Source organism: Macaca thibetana, chromosome 19 (genome assembly GCF_024542745.1).
Source record: "Macaca thibetana thibetana isolate TM-01 chromosome 19, ASM2454274v1, whole genome shotgun sequence".
NCBI classification, from domain to species: domain Eukaryota; kingdom Metazoa; phylum Chordata; class Mammalia; order Primates; family Cercopithecidae; genus Macaca; species Macaca thibetana.
The window spans coordinates 48,849,540-48,871,319 of NC_065596.1; the positions used below are offsets into that span (position 1 = coordinate 48,849,540).

The following is a 21,780-nucleotide window of genomic DNA, read 5'->3' on the forward strand; positions in this document are numbered from 1 at the left end:
AATAAATTAAGTTTATGTTCAAGTGCTATTTCTCTATGGCACTGAAGAACAAGCATGTCAGACATGGAGTTTTGCTCTTGTTGCCCAGGCTAGATAGAGTGCAGTGGAGTGATCTCGGCTCACTGCAACCTCCGCCTCCCGGATTCAAGCAATTCTCCTGCCTCAGCCTCCCGAGTAGCTGGGACTACAGACATGCGCCACCACACCCAGCTAATTTCGTGTTTTTAGAGACAAGGTTTCACCATGTTGATCAGGCTGGTCTCACACTCCCAAACTCAGGTGATCTGCCCACCTCAGCTCCCCAAAGTGCCGGGATTACAGGCGTGAGCCACCGTGCCCAGCCTTTCTCTTTTCTTAATTGATTTTTACCAAAATAGTTTTTTTTGGTTGTTTCCGTTAGCACTTGGCGCCCTTTTTTTGCTTTACTGTTGATGGCTACTGTTGAAGCTTATGTGAGATGGCTACTATCACAATGGCTACTGTTGAAGCTTATGTGAGATGATTACTGTCATAGGTGATCCAATGTGTTTAATTTAGATGTACGATTAGACATCAAGCTGAAGTTCTGGGTAAAGAAATGGTGATTTAAAATGCCTTGCCCATGCCGGGCATAGTGGCTCATGCCTGTAATCCCAACACTTTGGGAGGCCGAGGTGGGCGGATTACTTGAGGTCAAGAGTTCGAGACCAGCCTGGCCAACATGGCAGAACCCTGTCTCTACTAAAAATATAAAAATTAGCTGGGCATGGTGGTGCGCACCTGTAATCCCAGCTACTCGAGAGGCTGAGGCAGGAGAATCACTTGAACTTGGGAGGTGGAGGCTGAGGTGAGCTGAGATGGTGCCATCACACTCCAGCCTGGGCGACAGAGCAAGACACTGTCTCAAATAAATAAATAAATAAAATAAAATGACTTGCCTCTCTGGAGAGGACCCATTTTTCTCCAAATCCCTTGTTTTGTCTCCACTCCTGTCCGACTCCATCCTTGGAGTTAAGAGAGGGATGTCACCTGCTTCATAGCAGTCCTGCCAGAGTCGGGTCCTGCACGCCTCCCCAGAAGGGCTGGATTCGACAGGACTCTTGGATATTATACAGTTAGTGCGGAGTGTGTGCAGGAAAGGGAAGATGGACCAGGCTGAGGAGAGCAGATTTGTAGTGGGAGTGGCCCTGAATCCTTGCCTGTGCCTGGGCAGCCTGGCTGGTTTCAACAGGGTGCTCTCACCTCCATGGAGAAGGCCTTGCTGTGCAGCTGGAACGCTGCAGAGTTTGGGGGGCCCCCACTTCCTCCACTTGGCAAGTGGTAGCAAAGGAGGGCTGCCCTTGTGTTGGGGCAGGGTGGCTCATGTGTCAGGGGAAGGCAGGAGGGGATGGGCTGGTTGGGGTGCGGGGGATCCTGTTCATACCTGTCCTGAGCCTGGCTGGAGGTCTTAGGGGTGCAGGCTGTGGGGGTACCGTGCAGCACCGTGTGACATGTCTGTGTTCTCTCTCCGCAGCGTGGCGTCAACACGGACAGCGGCAGCGTCTGCAGGGAGGCCTCCTTTGACGGCATCAGCAAGTAAGTCCTGGGCCCCCAGGGACTCTTTCCCCACCCTCCCCCACTCCCACCTTCACCAGCACGTCTTTCCCGGTCTACAAATAAGACATGAACTATGTAAACTTCTCTTTAAGGCGTTTGGGCATTTTGAGGAAATGTTTAGAAGCATAATTTGCCAAAAATCACCTTGATTTTTCTTGAAGGAAAGGTGCCCCATCTCTGTTTGCTCCGTAAGGAAAGTGCTGAGGCAGCCCTGCCACTGGGCAGGGGCAGGGGCAGGCACAGGTGGCGCTGTTTTCCCTCTAGCGATCTGCTGTGAGCCCCTGTGGTCTGTGCATCAAGCTGCCCCACCCTGCCCTTTTTTTTCGCTCTGTCACCCAGGCTGGAATGCAGTGGCCTGATCTTAGCTCACGGCAACCTCCACCTCTCGAGTTGAAGCGATTCTCCTGCCTCAGCCTCCTGAGTAGCTGGGGTTACAGGCATCCGCTAATTTTTGTATTTGTAGTAGAGATGGGGTTTTGTCATGTCGGCTAGGCTAGTCTCGAACTCGTGACCTCAGGTCATCCACCCACCTCGGCTTCCCAGAGTGCTGGGATTATAGATGTGAGACACTGCGCCTGGCCCAAGGCACCTCTCTTAGTCCCAGCCATTAACCCCTTCCAACCCGGCTCTCAGCAGCTCCCCCATGTCCCCTGCTGCCCTAATCCCAGGTAGGATCCCCTTAACCTCTTCTCAGTCTTAACTAACCAAGCGCCAGTCTAAGCCTCCAAACTCTGCTTGGGAAGCGGTTCCCGTTTTCTCTCCAGGCAGGAGGACAGACCTTGGGCACAGGGAAAGAAGCCCCTCCCTTGCTTGTCACCCCTCACCCACGGCCCCTGGGAGAGCCTGGAGAGGGTAGGAGAGCCCTCCACCATGGCTTTGCATGGTTCCCTGGACTGGCTGGTGACTGGCGCTGGGGGCCTGTGGCCTGCATTGTCAGCTGATGCTATAGCAGACAAGGCCCCTGCGCCCGAGACTGCTGAGCATGGACAGTGGGCAGCTTCCAGCCCCACCTCTGACACCTGGATCCCCAGCCCTTCTCCTGCCATTCATCCTCTGCAGCCCCCGTGTCCTCTGTTGTTCACTGGTGGACCAAAGCAGTGATGGAGGAACCGCCTTACAATTGTGTATGAGCCCAAGCTGCTGGAATCTGTGTGTGTGATGTAGGGGTGATTAGGAGGGCTTATGAGCTCATAAATATGTATCATCTCCCCCCTCCCCCTATGCTAAGAGCGATGGGGTGGGCGGGGGGTGGGTAGTAGGTTTGCTTTTTCACTGCGCAGATCTCCGTGTCCTCCTGGGAGTTTCCCCAACGCGGCCCCGCCTCCCATACCTGGCAGCAATTAGCCCAGCTTGTTGAAATGCTGGCCATGGAGGTGGAGCTGCTGTCTCTCCCCAGGCCTCCCAGGCCCTCAGAGGGGGTACAGGCACCGCCAGCTGCTGCCTTTCCCAGGCCCAGGGCTCCCTGAATCCCCCCAGCACTACCTGGTGCTGGGTCTCCAGTGTCCTGCACACCTTTCCTCGACCATGCCATGGAACCTCTCTAGGTCCTCTGCTTGGGTCTCTGCAGCAAGGGGACCCTCAGCTCCTCCACACGTAACCTGCTGCTGCCTGGGCTTGTGGTGGGCACTGGAGGAGATCATGCTCACCTGGAACCTGCTCAGAGCTGGTGCTCAGTGACAGTTGCCCACAAGCAAACCCCAGCAAATCCCATTGCTCCTCTGTGCCTCAGTCTCCCCATCTGCATGGTGAGCCAGGTGGGCTCCAGGATCACCGATTCCCAGTTTTCCCTGATGTCAATGAATCATGGGCCATCTCAGTGGTGAGAGCGTTGCTTGCTCCTCCTCTGGAGAGAATGCGGAGCCCCCCAGGAGCTCACATCTGACAGCTGTGTGGTGGGCGTGGTCCCAGCCAGGAGCTCCAGATGTGACCCCTGAAGCAGAGCTCTGCCAGCTGCTCCTTGAGGTTCCCTGAGGGAGGCTGGTGGGGCCCCGGGGAACCCTCATCACTGTCAGTGAGTGTCAGGAAGCCAAGGCTTCATTCTACCCCCCAGGAGGATTCCTAGGTGTGACCTCTCATCCCAGCCTTTGTCCCCTGTTGCCCCCCAGTCCCTGTGGCCCCTGCCAAAAGCCCAGAGGAGGCTGTGCTCTGCAAACTCCCCACCCCACCCTGTCACCACTGAGACACTTTCTGGAGAGCCAGGGACTACCTTACTTTTGCATCATCTCCCCGGGCACCAGGCTGGTATCTCTCCAACCTCTGATCCAGGCCAGACTGGAGTGGACTGGGGGGTGCTCACCCAGCCCCTCAGCTGGGGGCTGGGCTGAGACACTGCCCCCCGCCCCCCCACACTGGGTGCTGGTGCATCAGTTTCCGCACCCATGCGTCAGGCTGCTGGCCGAGTCTCTGACTTGGCTGATGCAATGCGCTGCGGGTGAGAACCCTTGTGGCCATCTTTGGCCTGCTTGTTCTACTCCTTCCCCTCCTTGTTCCCTGCAGGGGGCCATCCACTCATGTCTCTCCCCTCGGGGCCTTCCACCTCACTGTCACCAGTGCTACTTCACTGAGGCAGGAGCCTCTGGCTGGTGACCCCTACCCTGCTTGCCGTGGACCCTGACATGGGGCTCCAGCCTCTGCCTCCAGCTGCCCCCAGCTGCTTCCCTATGGACAGTCTTGTCTGCATTCCTGGGTTCCAGGTGCAGCTTATCTCCCTGCCTTCCACTCACCCAGGCCGCCAGCACTTCTGTGCCGGGCTGGGCAGAGACTATGTCCCCAAGAGCCGCCGCTGCTCAGTAACCGCGTTCCCCTGCCTGCCGGGTGCACCTCCAGCTGCTAGCTGGGATATTAATAGCCTGTTTCCCAAGCAAGATGAATCTTGCTGTCGTCCTCCTCTCCAATACGCAGCTGCTTCCGCCCCAGTTGCCTCTCACTGCTCTAATGAAGCTCCTTGTTCCTGGAATTGTCCTTTCTGACCCTTTTAAATGTCTCTGCAGCACTTTGCACCTTGGGCTTCGATTGACCTCCTGCTCTAACAGAAGTTCAGGTTTGGCCTCTTGGTTTGACCTGAGGGGCACACCCCTCCCCAGCTCCCCTTATCCCCTGGCCTGCAGGGAAGAGGAGCTTGTGGTAGACAGTGGCCCCCACTGTCTTCCCAGCCTAGACCCTCAGGGCCCTGGTCCAGCTGGATGGTTGGCCCTCCAGGTGTGGCTACTTGGGGTGTCTGGCCTGGGGTCTGTCCCACTTGAGCTCAGCCTTGGTCTCAAACCTCCCTCTGCCTCCCCAGATCAGGGCCAGGTCGCCTGCTGCCTGCAGTAGGAGTGTGCGGGGTCTCGAGGTGTGGGGACAGCAGAGGATAAGGAACAGAGGGGACAGGGCAGAGGTGGGCTGAGGGTGGTGAGCAATGCGTACTGCCAGAGAGACCGGGGGAGCCCCCTATGGCCTGAGGCCCTGGGCTCACCCAGTGGTGTGGCTCGGCGTGATGACAGTAGTGTGAAGGGCGTAGGCTGGGATGGTCTGTAGGGCCTTTTGAGTTTGTGGTCTGGCCCAGGCCGCAGCTCCGTGTGTGGCTTGATTGGAGCAGTCCCGAGGAAGATTTGGGAAGAGCAGGCCTTGCTGCGGGCTCTGGCAGGAGGGCTGGGTGTGGGCATGGGGTCAGGTGCTCATTGCCAGGTCCTGGCAGGGGCATGATGGGGGGTTGGTTTGGCGGCTGGGGTGGGGGGCTGAGGTGGGGAGGGGAACTCTACGGCAAGAGACTTGAGACTTCTTCCTGTGGATGGCAAGCACCACGGGTCCCTGGAACACTTGGCTCCTGAAGGCAGGGAGCAAAGTCAGACATGGTAGATTGCTGAGAGCATCTAAGGAGGTAGACTTTAGGCCAGGTTTTCCTGAGAGCAGGACTGACCATGAAGGAGAGATGGTCTGTTGGGGGATTGTTGGCAGGGGCCGAGTGGCCTGAGCTGAGGGCTGCCTGTCCATCAGGTTTCCATGCCTTAGCAGGGGTGCCTTTTTGGCACAAGGCAGTCGCCTCCCAGACAGACAGAAGCTGTACCCTGGGCGTGGGCAGTGAGTAACAGGGCTCCGTTTCTTGCCATTGGCTGAGAAAGAAATATGGTCGGTATTTTACATTTCTTATATCAGTGTAAGAAGTACACTTATTCAGGCTAAGTGTATTTCTTATCTTTTGGCATTTACTTAGATCACCTTGCACATTTGAAGACAATTGGTAACGGATTTATTCTGTCTAAGCAAGCAGTTAAAGATGAAATTCTGAATTTGGGAGTTGTTAATGCAGAAATATTAATATTCAAAGATGTGAATTTTAAAACCCAGAAAGTAGAGGGACGTTATTAAAACTTGACGATTACAGCAAAATACCAATCTGTGGTTTGAGGACCATGGTTTTCTGGTTACTGTTAACTTGGATATCAAGTTAATATTTAGGATTGGCTTCCTTTTTTTTTTTTTTTTTTTTTTTTTTTTTTGACAGAGTCTTGCTCTGTTGCCCAGGCTGGAGTGCAGTGGCACGATATTGGCTCTTTGCAACCTTCACTTCCCAGGTTCCAACAATTCTCCTGCCTCAGCCTCCCAAGTAGCTGGGATTACAGGCATGTGCCACCACACATGGCTAATTTTTGTATTTTTAGTAGAGACGGGGTTTCACCATGTTGGCCAGGCTGGTCTCAAACTCCTGACCTCAGGCGATCCTCCTGCTTCGGCTTCCCAAAATGCTGGGATTACAGGCGTGAGCCACCGTGCCCGGCCAGGTTTGGCTTTCTAATTGTGACCCATGGAGTTCTCGGTGAGGGGAGGGACCCTCAAGAGGTAAGAATCTGACCCAGCCCTTTGGCAGGGAGCAGAGTGGAGGGGCTGCCTCATCTTTGGGTGAGATACTCCAGGGAGAAAGACAGGGGCTTTGGCCCTTTCATCTCCCAGCCCTCATTTAGAGCTCATCAAGAAATTACACTGTGCTTCCAGGGCACTCCTACCCTCACAGGCCCAATGGGATTTCGTTGATACTTTTACACGATTAATACATGCTCATTGTAGAAAATGCTAACCAGCATGGAGGCAAAAACGAGAACTATATGAACCCAGAGTTCAACCTGTTAACTTTGTCTTTTGGATTCTTCCATGTGTATCTGATTGTGTTTCTCTTGAGTATATTTTTGTGTCTGTGTATCTGTGTACATACATTGATCTGTGTCTGTGTGTACCTGTATATGTGTATATCAGGGTGTGGATCTTTTTGTATGTACTTGCCTGAGTACGTGTGTGTATATCTGTGTGTCTGCATTCCCCTAAGCTTGTGCCTTAGTGTGTGTGTGTGTGTATGTGTTCTTGTTCATACCTGCCTACGTCTGTGTGTGTCTGTGCATAGACAGTGGGGTCTGTCTATGTGTGTCTGAGCATTACCCTGTTGTGCACATGGCTGTGTGTGTCCATGTGTGCCTCTTTTCCAAGCGTATGCCTCTCTCTGTGTGTCTGTGTATGTGCATCTGTGTCTGCGTGCTGAATCACTCTGTGCTGGGTCACTCTGCTGCTTGTCTACATGTGCACGTGTATATGCATACGTACGTTGAGTAAAATGAAACGTTGGTGGTGTGTTTGTCTACTGAGTATATTGGCCACTGCTTTTCCTGAGGTCAAAGTGGCATTTGGTGCAGTGGGAGCCAGAGGCTATTTTGTAGTCTTGATTTATGTCACCTGCTACCCTGTTCTTCACTCTGAACCACACTGGCTGCCTGTAGTCTCTTTGATATTTCATAAGTAAGGCTTTGATTCCACAACATTTAGGTTGACTTTGAATCATATAGTCCTGTTTATGTAGTTAAGGATCCTGAAAGCTTCAGAGATCTGGAATCCTCTCAGTCTGCTGTTACCCCCTTCTCTCTTCTCTCCCCTGTCCCTGCCCTTGCTCAATTGGCTCAGTTAGGAGAAGGGCTGCTGGCCTCACAACCATGGCATTACATCAATGTTTTCAACACCATTACGGAGCCTTGGAGGGTCCCTGGCTTGCAGAAGGACGGGAGGTCACGACCCTGCATGTGCTTGTGTATGCTATCCTTCCCTAAGATGGGGCAGGTCGTTTTTTCTTTCTTTAAAGGGACAGGGTGTCATGCCCAGGCTGCTGGAGTACAGTGGTGCAATCATGAATCACTATAGCCTCAACCTCCTGGGCTCAAGCGATCTTCCCACCTCAGCCTCCTGAATAGCTGGGACTACGGGTGTGGGCCAACACACCCAGATAATTTTTAAATTTTTTGTAGAGACAAAGTCTCGCCGTGTTGCCCAGGCTGGTCTTCAACTCCTGGGCTCAAGTGATCTTTCTGCGTTGGCCTCCCAAACTGTTGGGATTACAGGTGTGAGCCACCACACCTGACTAAGGAGCAGGTCTTGGAATCCAGAGAGTTGAAGTCTTGCCGAGGCTTCTCTGCTGAGGCCTATAGCTTGTGCTAGGCTACCTTGTTCTCCAGCTTGAGCTCTGGGTCACACATGGTTCTCTTGTGTCAGAGATGTGCCCTGACCTGATCCTTTTGTCTCCTGGGGTCACCTTTTCAATGATGTTCATCTTATCGAAGAACAGCTTTTGGCTTTGTAGATTTTTCTTATATGTTTCCTTTTTATTTCATTGCTTTCTACAAGGGGCATTCTTAGGATGGAAGTTCAGATAACTGATTTTCAGTGTTCTTTTCTGCTGTGTATATTTAGAGCTATGAGTTTTCCTGTGAGCACTGCTTTAGCTGAATTTCTCACAGGTTATATTTCATATTGTTATTTTCTAATTTCATTGCATTTTTGTCTTTGAACCATGGGTATTTTTTGATTTCTCATTTAATTCTGTGATTAATGAACGTTCTCTGCATCTCAGCCCTTTAAAATATGTTGAAACTTCCAGCATGTGACCATTATGATAAATGTTTCACATACACTTAAAGAAAGTATGTATTCTGCAGCTATGGGCCATAGTGTCCTGTATATGTCAATTACATCAAATTGGTTAATTTATTGTTTATATCTTCTATATCTTTCCTGATTTCCCTACTTGCTTATTCTGTCACTACTATGTTATTTTATGGCTGAAAATATTTTTTCTATGGATACTTATCACATTTCGTTTGTTCATTCATCAGATGGTGGACATCTGGGTTGCTTACAACTTTTGGCTGTTCTGAGTAATGCTGCTATGAGCATAGATGTCAAACTTCTTGTGTGAACATATGCTTTCAGTTCCCTTGGGTATATACCTACAAGTGGAATTGCAGGGTCATCTGGGTGCCTTTCATGTCTTTTCTTGCCTATTTGCCTTGGCTAGAACCTGCAGTACAGGGTTGAATAGACTTGGAGACAGCAGACATGCTTGCCTTGCTCCTCATCTTAGGGGAAAGCTTTTAGTCTTTTACCATTTGGTATGTTATGATATTAGTTGAGGGGATTTTTTGTAGATGCTTTTTATCAAGTTGAAGAAGTTCCCTTCCCTTCCTAGTTCATCGAGTGTTTATTATGAAAAGGTGTTGGATTTTATCAGATTGTTTTTCTCCATCTATTTATACAAGCATATGGTTTTGTTATGTGTTCTATTAATATGATTGATGTGTTACATTGATTTATTTTTGTATGTTGAAGGAATCTTGCATTCCTGGGAAAAAATCCCACTCGGTCATGATGTATGTATATCCTTTTTATATGTTACTGGATTCTGTTTGCTAGTGTTTTGTTCAAAAATTTTTGTGTCTCTCTTCACAAGGAATTTGGGTGTGTAGTTTTGTTTTCTTAAGGTGTCTTTGTCTAACTTAGCATCAAGGTAATACTGACCTTGTAGAATGGTTGAAAAGTATTGCCTCCTCTTCTGTTGTTGTTGTTGTTTTTTTTTTATTTGTTTGTTTGTTTGTTTTGAGACGGAATCTTGCTCTGTCTCCCAGGCTGGAGTGCAGTGGTGTGATCTCAGCTCACTGTACCTCCGCCTCCTGGGTCCATGTGATTCTCGTGCCTCAGCCTCCCAAGTAGCTGGGATTACAGGCGCACACCACCATGCTTGGCTAATTTTTTAAATTTTTAGTAGAGATGGTGTTTTGCTGTGTCGGCCAGGCTGGTCTTGAACTCCTGACCTCAAGCCATCTTCCCACCTCTGCCTCCCAGAGTGCTGGGATTACAGGCATGAGCCACAGCTCCTGGCCCTTTTCTGGTAAGAGTTTATGAAAATTGGTGTTAATTCTTTAAACATTTGATAGAATTGCTATTCATTTCATAGAAGACATTTGGTCCTGGGCTTTTCTTTATGAGAAGTTTTTTTAATTACAAATTTGATCTCTTGTTAAGGTCTGTTTAGATTTTCTCTTCCTTCCCTCCTTCCCTCCCTCCCTCCTTCCCTCCCTCCCTCCCTCCCTCCTTCCCTCCCTCCCTCCTTCCTTCCCTCCCTCCCTCCCTCCTTCCCTCCTTCCCTCCTTCCCTCCTTCCTTCCTTCCTTCACTCCTTCCCTCCTTCCTTCCTTCCTTCCTCCCTCCCTCCCTTCCCCCTCCCCCCCCCCCCTCCCTCCCTCCCTCCCTCCCTCCCTCCCTCCCTTCCTTCCTTCCTTCCTTCCTTTCTTCCTTCGAGTTTCACTCTTGTCACCCAGGCTGGAGTGCAATGGCACGATCTTGGCTCACTGCATGCTCAGCCTCCTGGGTTCAGGTGATTCTCCTGCCTTAGCCTCCCGAGTAGCTGGGACTACAGGCACAAACCACCACGCCCGGCTAATTTTTGTATTTTTAGTAGAGATGGATGGGGTTTTGCCATGTTGGCCAGGCTGGTCTCGAACTCTTGACCTCAGGTGATCTGCCTACCTCGGCCTTCCAAAGTGCTGGGATTACAGGCGTGAGCCACTGTGCCCGGCATAGATTTTCTATTTCTTATATCAGTTTAGTAGTTTGTGTCTTTAGGGATTTGTTTCAAATAGGTTTTCCAATTTGTTACTCTATGTTATTTATAGTATTCCCTTACAAACTTTTTTGTTTCTGTAAAGTCAGTAGTAATTTCCCCCTTTTTCATTCCTTTAAGGTTTGATATGTGATCCATTGGTTATTTAGTAGTCTACTGTTTAATTTCTACATATTTGTCAATTTTTCTATTTTCCTTATGTTACTGATTTCTTATTTCATTCCATTTTGGTCAGAGGGCATGCTTAGTGTGATTTCAGTCTTTTGAAATGTATTGGAACTTGTTTTGTGACCTAACATAAAGTGTATCCTGGAGAATGATCCATGTGCACTTGAGAAAATGGCTATTCTAATAGCAATTGGCTGAGTGTTTTAGAGGTGCCTGTTAGGTCTATTTGGGGGGGGGCAGGTGTCTGTGTATTGTTTTTTTTTTTTTTTTTTTTTGAAACGAGGTCTTTGTCGCTAGGCTGGAGTGCAGTGGCGCGATCTTGGTTTACTGCAATCTCCGCCTTCTAGGTTCAAGTGATTCTCTTGCCTCAGCCTCCCGAGTAGCTGGGATTACAGGCGCCTGCTACCATGCTTCGCTAATTTTTGTGTTTTTAGTAGAGACGAGTTTTCACCGTATTGGCCAGGATGGTCTCGATCTCCTGACCTCGTGATCCACCCACCTCAGCCTCCCAAAGTGCTGGGATTACAGGTGTGAGCCACCGCGTTTTTGTTCAGGTCTTCTGTTTCCTTTTTAATCTTCTGTCTAGTTGTTTTATTCATTACCGAAAGTAGATTATTGACGTCTCCAACTATTGTCAGTTTCTCTCTCCAATTTTGTTAGTTTTTGATACATACGTCTTAGGGCTCTGTTACATGCATATGTTTGTAATTGTTTTATCTTTGTGGATTAACCTAATTATCGTTATAAAATGTCCTTCTTTGTCTTTAGTAAAACTTTGTATCTTAGGGCTTATTTTGTCTGATGTTAGTATAGCAATTCTAGTTCCATTTTCATTTCTGTTTGTGTAGCATATCGTTCCTCATCCTTTTACTTTCAACCTATTTGTGTCTTTGAATCTAAAGTGTGTCTCTTTAGAACAGATAGTTGAATCATATTTTAAAAATTCATTCTGCCTGGCTTTTATTAAAAAGTCAAAAAATAACAGATGCTGGCAAGGTTGCAGAGAAAAAGGAACACTTATACCCTGGTGGTGGGAGTGTAAGTTAGTTAAACCGTTGTGGAAGACAGCGTGACAATTCCGCAAAGACCTAAAAACAGAAATATCATTCGACCCAGCAATCCCATTACTGAGTATACACCCAAAGGAATATAGATTGTTCTGTTCTAACAACACATGCATGTGTGTGTTCGCTGCAGCACTATTCACAGTAGCAAACACATGGAATCAACATAAACGCCTGTCAATGGTAGACTGGATAAAGAAAATGTGGTATGGTATACACCATGGAATACTACGCAGCCATAAAAAAGAATGAGATCATGTCCTTTGCAAGAACATGAATGGAGCTGGAGGCTGTTATCCTCAGCAAACTAATGCAGGAACAGAAAACCAAATGCCACATGTTCTCACTTACAAGTGGGAGCTAAATGATGAGAACACATGGACACGTAGAGGGGAACAACACACACTGGGGCCTATTGGAAGGTGAAGAGTGGGAGGAGGAAGACAATCAGGAAAAATAACTAATGGGCACTAGACTTAATACCTAGGCGTCAGAATGATCTGTACAACAAAGCCCCATGACACAAGTTTACCTGTATAAGAAACCTGCACATGTAACCCTGAACTTAAAATTAAAAAAAAAAAAACATTCATTCTGCCAATCCTTGCCTTGTAATTGGAGAATTTAATCCATTGACATCTAAAGTAATTATTGATAAGGAAAAACTCTACCATTTTAAAATAGTTTTCTATGTCTTATAACATTTTTGCTCCTCACTTTCTCCATTACATTTTTTTTGTGTTTGATTTGTTTTTGTATTGTAACATCTTGGTTTCTTTCTCATTTCCTTTTCTGTATGTTTTGGCTATTTTCTTATTGATCATGGGGATACAGTTGACTATTAAACTTGAAAATCTAGTTTGCATTAATGTCAACTTAATTTAAATAGTATGCAAAAGCTTGCCCCTAGATGTCTCCTTTTCCTCTTTCTCTTTAGTGTTGTTATTGCCTGTGGATTGCGTCTTTATTCCTTTTGTACTTATCAATACAGATTTACAATTATTGCTTTATTTAGTTGTCTTTTAAGTCAGGAGAGAAAAGGAGTTATAAACAAAAAATACATTTATACTGTCTTTATATTTATCTATATGGTTACCATTGCCAGTGCTCTCTTTCACTTCATGTGGATTCAAGTTACTCTGTAGTATCTTCTCATTTTAGTTGAAACAGTTCCCTTTAGTTTTTCTTTCAGGTTAGGTCTACTCGTGATAAATTCTCTTGGGTTTTGCTTATCTAGGATGTTTTAGTTCTCCCTCATTTTTTAATAATGGCTTTGCTGGATATAGAAATCTTGGTGGACTTTTTTTTTTCTTTCAGCACTTTAAATGTCATCCCACTGCCTTCTGTTCACCATAGGTTTTGATGAGAAATCAGCTATTAATCTAATTGAGGATCCTTTGTAAGTGATGAATTATTAATATCTTCCTCTTGCTGCTTTCAAGATACTTTTTTGACAGTTTGATTATGATGTGTCTGAGTATAGATATCGTTGTCCTACTTGGAGTTCATGGAGCTTTATGGATATGTAGGTTAATGTTTTTCATCAAATTGGTGAGGTTTTTGCTTTCTCTGCATTCTTTCCTTCTGGTACTCCGTATTGTGTGTATTTTGGTATACTTGACACAAGAGACCATGCTGTCTGCCTAGTGGGGATCGGGGCTGGTGTTTTGCAGCCATAAAGCTTACTCTCCAACTGACTGCGTTTGAAGGACATGACCCAGGCTGCGAGGTCTGCTGCAGGAAGGGATCCACAGGCCTTTCGTGGGTCAGGAAGTCATGAAATTCAAGTGTGGGACTCTCTCCTCATCATGTGTGCATGTCTTGAATGAGGTGGTTCTTGCTGGGACATGATAGACTGTTGGATTAATGGGCTTGATTTCTTTTCCCCCCACAGGTTCAAAGTCAACAACACCATTCTTCACCCAGAGATCGTTGAGTGGTGAGTACGGGCTGTGGTCGCCGTGCCTGTTTGTTGTGCTCAGCTCATGGGGATGGAATGCCCTGTTGTTCCTGCCCACACCATCTCAGAGAGCCCCTCCAAAAGCAGATTCCCAGAACCTTCTCCCATAGCCTTTTCTGTTTTGCTTGTTCTTTGTTGTTGGTTGGCTGGCTGTACTCCTTTTGAAAGGGCATGGGTCACTTAAACATCAATTAAACTTATTTGCAATCTTACAAAAACTCCTACCGTAAGTAAACCAAACTTAGACAGCTCCAGCATAAGGTAGGTAGTGAAAAGGGCAGAAATAAACATCACGCATAATCCCATTGCCAGAAAGGTAAACACATTTTCCTCACATCACACTTGTGTCTTGACAAAGGTGGCATTCTGTTCTACACATTTTTCTGTCACCTTCTTCCTTCCTGTGGTGATACTGTTAGCCCTTACCTGCTGCACAACTGGCTTCTACTAGCTGCCTACAAAGTGAGCTGTTTTATGCTGGGCGTCACCTCTGTGGGCCCTGGAAGTGGCCTTCCAATCCCAGTGTGCCACCAGTTTTCTTCCTAAGCCATCGCATTGCTCTTTGACAGCAGCAAGGCATTTTTTCTTTGATGGGTGACTGCACTTACTGAGAATGTAGAAGAGAGGCGAGGCCAGGCCTTTGCCAGATCATCACTTGCCTAGGAGATGTGTAGCCTTCTCACATCTGACCCTAAGTCTGTATGATCACATTTTCTTTCCCGTCTAGCTGGGAACTCTGACTCGCCTCGTCTTAGAGCTTGGGACCAAGGAGGTGCCCTGAAAGATGAATGGGCATTGGCTGGGGAAAAAGGAGTAGGAGAGAGTGACCCAGGTGAAAGGACCGCTCATTCACAGAAACAAGAGAAAGGGCGGTGGCTTTGTGTGGCCAGTGTGAAGCCGGAGAGCAGAGCCCGAGAACAGTTGGAGAGACAGGCGGTGGCTGAGTGGGCCTTGGTGTCCGTTTTGACTTTTTCTTCAGAGGAATGGGAAACACAGGAAACCCTTGAATGGTTTAAGCAGGAGAATGGTAAGATTGGGTTTGCATTTAAAAAGTCATTTTGACCTCAGACTAGAGACCCAGCTGCAGGGCAAGTGTGGGAACAGGTGGCAAGTTAGCAGGCTGTTGCAGGGGCCCAGCTGGCAGTGGAGGGCAGAGGCAGGACAGATCTGAGTGGTGAGGCTGCAGTTGAGAGGGAAAGCTCCTGGGAGGGACCAGTTGTGATGGGTGAGTGAAGGGCGGAGTTGAAGGTGACTCCAGGTTTTTGTCCCGCACAGCTAGGTGGTGTGTCACTGAGATGGGGACAACTGGGAGGGCCAGATACCAGGGCAGATCTGGGACTTGGGGTGTGTTGAGTCTGAGGCAGGTGCCAGTGTGAGAGAGGGCTGAGCTGGGGGTGGAGAACTGAGGGCTGATGGTAGGCGCTAATACTGCACCCTCAGGGTTAGAGGCCAGTGGGTCCGACACCCCTCACAGCCACCCTCTGTGAAGACGGGGCTGGTGTTCTTCAAGTTCACAGTTACCTCTTGTTTTTATAAAGTAACAAAGCCGAGCTGGTGGCTCACGCCTGTAATGCCAGCACTTTGGGAGACCAACATGAGAGAATCACTTGGGGCCAGGAGTTTGAGACCAGCCTGAGTAACAGAGAGAGATCCCATCTCTACAAAAACAAAATTTCAAAAAATTAGCCGAGCATGGCATTGGACTCCTGTAGTCCTAGCTTCTTGGGAGGTCGGGGCAGGAAGATCGCTTGAGCCCAGGAGGTCGAGGCTGCAGTGAGCCGTGATTGTACTACCATACTCCAGCCCGAGTGACAGAGCGAGACCTGTCTCAAAAAAATAAAGTAATAAATGCCTGACTTGTCTATAAAAAGCAAAAGATTTATAGGATCTGAAGAGAAACCAGAGAGCCTGTCCTATCTGTAGCCCCCATTTGGCGGAAGAATAAATCCTGGGTACTTAGAATGGGCCATGTCCACTTACACTGCCTCACGTGGGACATTCCCTTGTGGTCGCTTACAGCTTGGGTGCCTTGGGGACCACAGCTGGGTTCTGTACTCCCCCGCATCTCCTAAGAGATAAGTCATTAATTCGTCACTTTCGAAGAAGCATGCTTTAATTCAAGTGACATTTTCTAGGCTTTGAGGTCGAGCCTGCGGTCGTAAGCATACCTCCCAACTTTATTAAAGCAAGCAGCAGAAAGGACTTATTTGGCAGTTGATGGCAGTAGAACTGTTTTAGAAATGTCACATCGTCCCTGCTGCTCAGGGGTATGTTTTAATAGCCCGGGTCCCAGTCATTCTCGGTGGGTCCACTGTAGTCATGATCATCACACTCCCTGGGTCATTGAAGGAAGGATGCTGTGTGGGGCGGCGGGCAGGTCCTTTATTAACAGGAATGGGTGGGCTTTCCCTGATGTTAGATTACGACTCAGGGACAAATCTTTTGTCCTTAGGTCTTGAATATCTTCACCATCCTCTCTCTCTGGTGGGGTCATGGGGATAACAGGAAACCATCAACTAGGGCACATGTGAATTCTAGCCCTAGCTCCTCCCTACTCAGGAAGTCGTGAGTTTTCTGAGCCTCAGCTTCTTGATCTATAAAACAGAGATGTGGTGAAACCTAACTCATGGTATCGATATGAAGATTCACCCAGCCTCAGTTTCCTCACGTGCAAAGTAGGCTCAAAGATTGAGAGTATCAGTCCAGTGCTGGCATGTCTTTTTTTTTTTTTTTTTTTTTAAGAGACAGGATCTCACTTTGTCTCTCAGGCTGGAGTGCAGTGGCGGGATCGTAGCTTTCTGTAGCCTTGACCTCCTGAGCTCAGGCGATCCTCCCACCTCAGCCTTCCAAGTAGCTGTGACTCCGGGTACATGCCACCACACCCAGCTAATTTTTCTGTTTTTTGTAGAGACGGGGTCTCCTATGTTGCCCAGGCTGGTCTCGAACTCCTGGCCTTAAGAGATCCTCCTACCTCAGCCTTCCAAATTGTTGGGATTATAGGCATGAGCCCTTGCACCGAGCCTGGCACTTTTTTTTTTTTTTTTTAGATGGAGTCTTGCTCTGTTGCCCAGGCTGGAGTGCAGTGGCATGATCTTGGCTCACTGCAACCTCTGCCTCCCAGGTTCAAGTGATTCTTGTGCCTCAGCCCCCACCTCCCCACTACAGGTATGCACCACCACGCCCGGCTACTTTTTGTATTTTTAGTAGAGATGGGGTTTCACCACGTTAGCCAGGCTGCAGCCCGGCGCATCTTGATAACACTGTCACCTGTTAAGACTCCGTGTGTACAAGGTGTTGTGCTAAGCACTTGACACATGTCACTGTATTTAAAGATATTTTATTTGTGGTGTATTAGGTAAGTGTTCTAGTTATTCCCATGCTATAGATGAAGAAACTGAGGCACAAGGAAGTTAGTGACTTGCCCAAGAAAATGCCAGTTGAGCCCAAACTGTTGAACCCAGGCTCTTGCACTGCTCCTTGCAGCTCTGAGGGGGCACCCGTGGAGTGGGGCTGCCTGAGTGTCAGTCATCCTCCCAGCTCACTGCTGGTCCAGTGCCCTTGGAATGGTCTTGTGCTGGGGCCAGGGTATGGTAGGGTGGAGGACCAGGGGGCAGATGCTTGGCTTCCTTGGCACCCACGTGCACCTCAGCTCCCTCTGGCAGCTTGGCTGGGGACATGGGGTTCCTCAGAGCCTGTCTGATTGGAAGGCAGCAAAGCAGCCTCTCCTAGCACGGGCAAACTCGCTTTCTCATTTTTGTTCGGCTGTCATTCATTTCCTTCCTGTGACTGTTTTATTGTTTTCCATTCTCTCAAGGAGCGCCTTTTTGATTTCCTGTAAATTCCTCTATAATCATACTCTTCCCCACAAACATGAGATCATAACTGATAATTTCTTTTCTTGTGCTGGGTAGTGCAGTTTGAATGTGAAGGTCAAAAGTTGAAACTTCAAAAGAGCAGGCATCTTACTTCCATAATTTAGGCTGTGGTTCTGCTTTACTGTTTTGCAGATGATTAAATTGATCTGAAGGCAAGGTGGGAAATAAAAGGAGATGCTTTCATACCACCTGATAGCTCAGTGCCTTGGGTTTCGGTTAAGTACCTCTGGAAGCGTCAGGGGAGAGCAGGCGTGTCAGCAATTGCCGTGTGCCTTCTTGGGTTTTAAGCGAGACTGTGTTAAATTGAGTCATCCGCCGGTTTTAGAGCTGTTAATTACACAGAACGAAAGTGTCCTGCATGCATTAATCAGGCGGTGGGTAACGTGTCTATTTCTGCTCACCAGCCTCTCTGTGTGCACAGGAGATGGAAAGCTATGGTTGGTTCACAGGTAGACGTGCCCCAGGATTCTACGTCCTGGGTAACATGTCCCAAATTAGAAAAGATACGTAGATGATGACCTAAATTCTCGGTGTGTCTGTGAAAAGGATTCCAGTAGCATTGCTCATCTTTGTGTCCTCATGAATAGGCATTTAACCCTACGCCAGCAAGAAAGCCACATGGGAAGTGGGACTCCTAGGTGAGAGTGAGAACTTGAGTCACCGCGCGCCAGGAGGCAGGAGATGGATGTGGGAGCATCAGACAGAAGGAAAGGCGTGGCCAGGCCCTGGTCCAGCATGGAGGTGGACCTCTGCCCCACGTCTGCCCGTCTGGCTAGGTTTCAGGCACACTCGGCTCACAGCTGAGCTAAGCCATCATTTTCTTCATGGCTCTGGTTTCTGTGAGAGGACTTATTGATTGATCCCCCAGAGGATATGTAATTCCAACCAGCTCTTTTCTTTCTGTCCTTCCCCTGTGGGATTTTATCCTTTGCATCACTGGGTCATGGAGTGTGGGAGGGATAGTTGTTGGGGGTTCAGTGGTGTTGAATTCCCGCCCACCTGGCTCCAATAGAACCACTCCCTGCGCATCCACCTCCAGGAGAGATGAAATTCCTGGCCCTTTAAATGAGTTTTGCTCAACACGGTGGCACTTTGATGCTTAGAGGCTGATTTTGGAAATCCTTCATCCTTGTCTCACTACTATTTTAATCAGTGGAGTGTTTAGACCTCAGTTAATTGATATCTTAATTCAGGGTTTAATGCTCAGAGGCAGTTCTGTGACTTGTGAATATTTAAGGAAAAAAATAAGGTTGCACAAATACATCTTTGCCTCATCTAGTTTTTGTGGTTTTAGGTCTGTAGCAGGAGAGCAGGCCCACATCGGGTAGGAGCCTTTGCCTTGCGAGCACCCCCTGTCTGTCTGAGCAGCCTCCAGGCATGGTGATGCCCACAGCGTGGCCATGAGCTGGGGACTCTCTGTGAGGCTGTGCAGTGCCCACATCTCCTGGCACGTGTTTTCCTGGCCAAAGAGCCTGAGCTGACTTCTGCCCAAAGTTCTCTTTTTAGAGACAGGGTCTTATGCTCTTGCCCAGGCCGGAATGCAGTGTTGTAATCATGGCCCACTGCAACCTTGGACTCCCAGGCACAAGTCATCCTCCCACTTCAGCCTCCCAAGTAGCTGAGACTACAGGTGCACGCCACCATGCCTAGTTGATTTTTCTTTTCTTTTCTTTTTTTTTTTTTTGGGACGGAGTTTTGCTCTTGTTGCCCAGGCTGGAGTGCAATGGCGCAATTTTGGCTCACCGCAACTTCTGCCTCCCGGGTTCAAGCGACTCTTCTGCCTCAGCCTCCTGAGTAGCTGGGATTACAGACATGTGCCACTACGCCCGGCTAACGTTGTATTTTTAGTAGAGACGGGGTTCCTCTATGTTGGTCAGGCTGGTCTTGAACTTCCGACCTCAGGTGGTCCCCCTGCCTCGGCCTCCCAAAGTGCCAGGATTACAGGCATGAGCCACCACGCCTGGCCATCTGTCTGATTTTTAAATGTTTTGTAGAGACAGGTTATTGCTGTGTTGCCCAGGCTGGCCTCGAATTCCTGGGCTCAGCCTTGGCCTGAGATCCTCCAGCCTGGGCCTTCCACAGTGCCAGGATTACAAGCATGAGCCACCATGCCCGGCCTGCTCAAACTTCTTAGGTGGCATCTTTGTCATCCTGTCCTGAGCCATGATTCTCTGTTGCTTCCTGGAGGAGGTGGCCTTTGTCCTCTCATGGGGCTGTCAGCCTTGTAGTAGATCATACTTTTAACAACCACCCAACGCGTGCCCCGGGGCACACAAGGCTGGGACTGAGTCTGACCGTGCATCTCTCACTCCAGGGGCCAGTGGACCCACGGAGGCTGGGGCACCCTTTTGTCCTTCTCTGTTCATGCTCAAGAACACTGGAAATGGGTTCATCATATTCAGCATGGTGCATTCCTCCTGAAGATAGGGAGGAACTGCGCGGAATGCTGGGACATCCCGTTCTTTTCTGCAGTCATCTTAAAAGCCGTTTCCGGTGTTTGTGCTGTGAGATAACCAGGCCAGGCTGGGATGCATCCCTCTATGCCTGGCGCCTGGGTGAGACTTCAGGCCCAGAATGCCCTATGGATAATTGGTTAAGCCAGCACACAGCAGACATCTATTTAAGCATAGATTCAATTGGGCCAGGCCAAAGCCCAGCCAGGCTGGTTTCATCAGAGAACTGCCTTTGTGGAATAATTTGTCCTGGTTCAGTTTGATTTTTTTTTTTTTTCTACTTCCCCCAAAGTAAGATTAGAAAAGCAAGTAGGTCCCTGGGCCTCGACGGCAGAGATGCTTATCGCCTCTGCTGGGAGGAGGATGTGGTCCTTTCTCCTTTGGCAGATTATGACCTCTTCCCGCTCATCACCATAGGAGGATGCCCCAGCTGCAGGGGGAGGCGGAGTGGAGAGCCTGGGAGTGTGGGCTCCTGTCGTCACCCCTGGGCTGCTCTTCCTACCTGTGGGACTGGAACGAGGCAGTGGCAGAGGGAGTTTGGGCTGCTGGAGCCTGGGGAGGCTTTGCCCCTGCTGTGCTCGGTTTGGCAACATCCCATGCTGCCATGGGGTGGTGAGGGTTGGGTGGAGAGGCCTCCTTTTCTCTTTGAAATGAGGCCATCAGCTCTCCTTGTTGGAAATGAGCTGTTGTCTGGCTTTGGTGGAAGGCCAGGTAGCTTTGATGACACATAGTTACTGCGTGTCTGTGCTGGTGCTGGGACCCTGTCTTCCAGGGCTATATATGGCCTTTCAGAAGATACTTAAATTAGAAGAATTCTAAGTGTTCGAGGTTTCTGAGGATTTGTCTAGACTACCCAGGGAACACAGAGAAGGGATTTAGCCCAGGGTGGGAGGGTGGAAGGGGGTCGTCTCCAGCCCCGAGAAAAGTGTGTTTTGGGTGGGAGCTGGAGGTGGGCAGGAGCAAGTTCCAGGCAGAGGAGGGAGGAGGCAGGAGGCTGGGAGAGCGCGTGGGGTGAGTGGTGGAGATGGCCCGCACCAACCTGAGTTGTGCTCTACTAGAGGTTTACCTTCATCCTGAGGCCACCTAAAGGCCACTGGAAGCGAGGGAAAGCCTGATGAGGTTTGCATTTCCTGCAGATCCCCAGCTGCTATTGGGGCAGGTGGGCTGGAGGCCTGGACCTTGGCCATGGGTTGGATGTGGGAAGCGGCGGATGGATGTGATGGGAGAGGGCATCTAGGATGACACCCGGGTCTCTGCTGAAGTAGCAGGAAGATGACAGAGCCGCATTGAGATGGGGGCTCAGTCGGGGTTCTCGCACACTGAGCTCCAGGGCGCCCGGGACCCGCAGGTCAGTGCGGAGGGAAAGCAGGGAGAGGCAGAGGGAACCATGCCTTCTGCGAGGAGGGGATGGGAGGGCTGGCAGCATGATGGGGGTGAAGAGAGAAGCAGAGAGGGGAGAGGAGAGGGGAGGAGATGGGTAGGAAGTTCAAAATAGAATGCAAAAGCTGCTTTCCCTCCTCCCCCAAGGCAAGGACTGTTAGGGCCCGGCAGGCAGCGTAGGGGAGGCTTGGCTGGAAGAGGAGAAGGAGGCGAGTGAGGGGAGGATTCTTCACTTGTAGAGGAAGCTGTTTCGGTGGCCATGGAGCTTCTAGCAGGAGGGGTTGGTGCATGGTGGAGGTTGGAGCTGGGATCCCCAGGTGGGCGTGTGAGCTTGGGAAGAGGATGCACCTTCCCTTAAAAGGGAGGGAGGAGAGGATGGATGGGGAGTCCTGGGA

General features: G+C 49.2%; 2 protein-coding genes across 2 annotated transcripts in view; both read left to right on the forward strand.

Annotated features, from left to right (window-relative positions):
- PEPD (peptidase D) overlaps window positions 1–21,780 on the forward strand; it is an 873,572-nt gene that overhangs the window by 767,909 nt on the left and 83,883 nt on the right. The window contains exons 7-8 of the mRNA XM_050768467.1: window positions 1,493–1,554; window positions 13,612–13,656. Coding sequence (XP_050624424.1) covers window positions 1,493–1,554; window positions 13,612–13,656 — 107 coding nt within the window. The remainder of the gene's footprint in view (window positions 1–1,492; window positions 1,555–13,611; window positions 13,657–21,780) is intronic.
- Window positions 1–21,780, forward strand: part of SLC7A10 (solute carrier family 7 member 10) — a 315,424-nt gene that overhangs the window by 30,146 nt on the left and 263,498 nt on the right. The gene's annotated exons all lie outside the window — the stretch shown is intronic.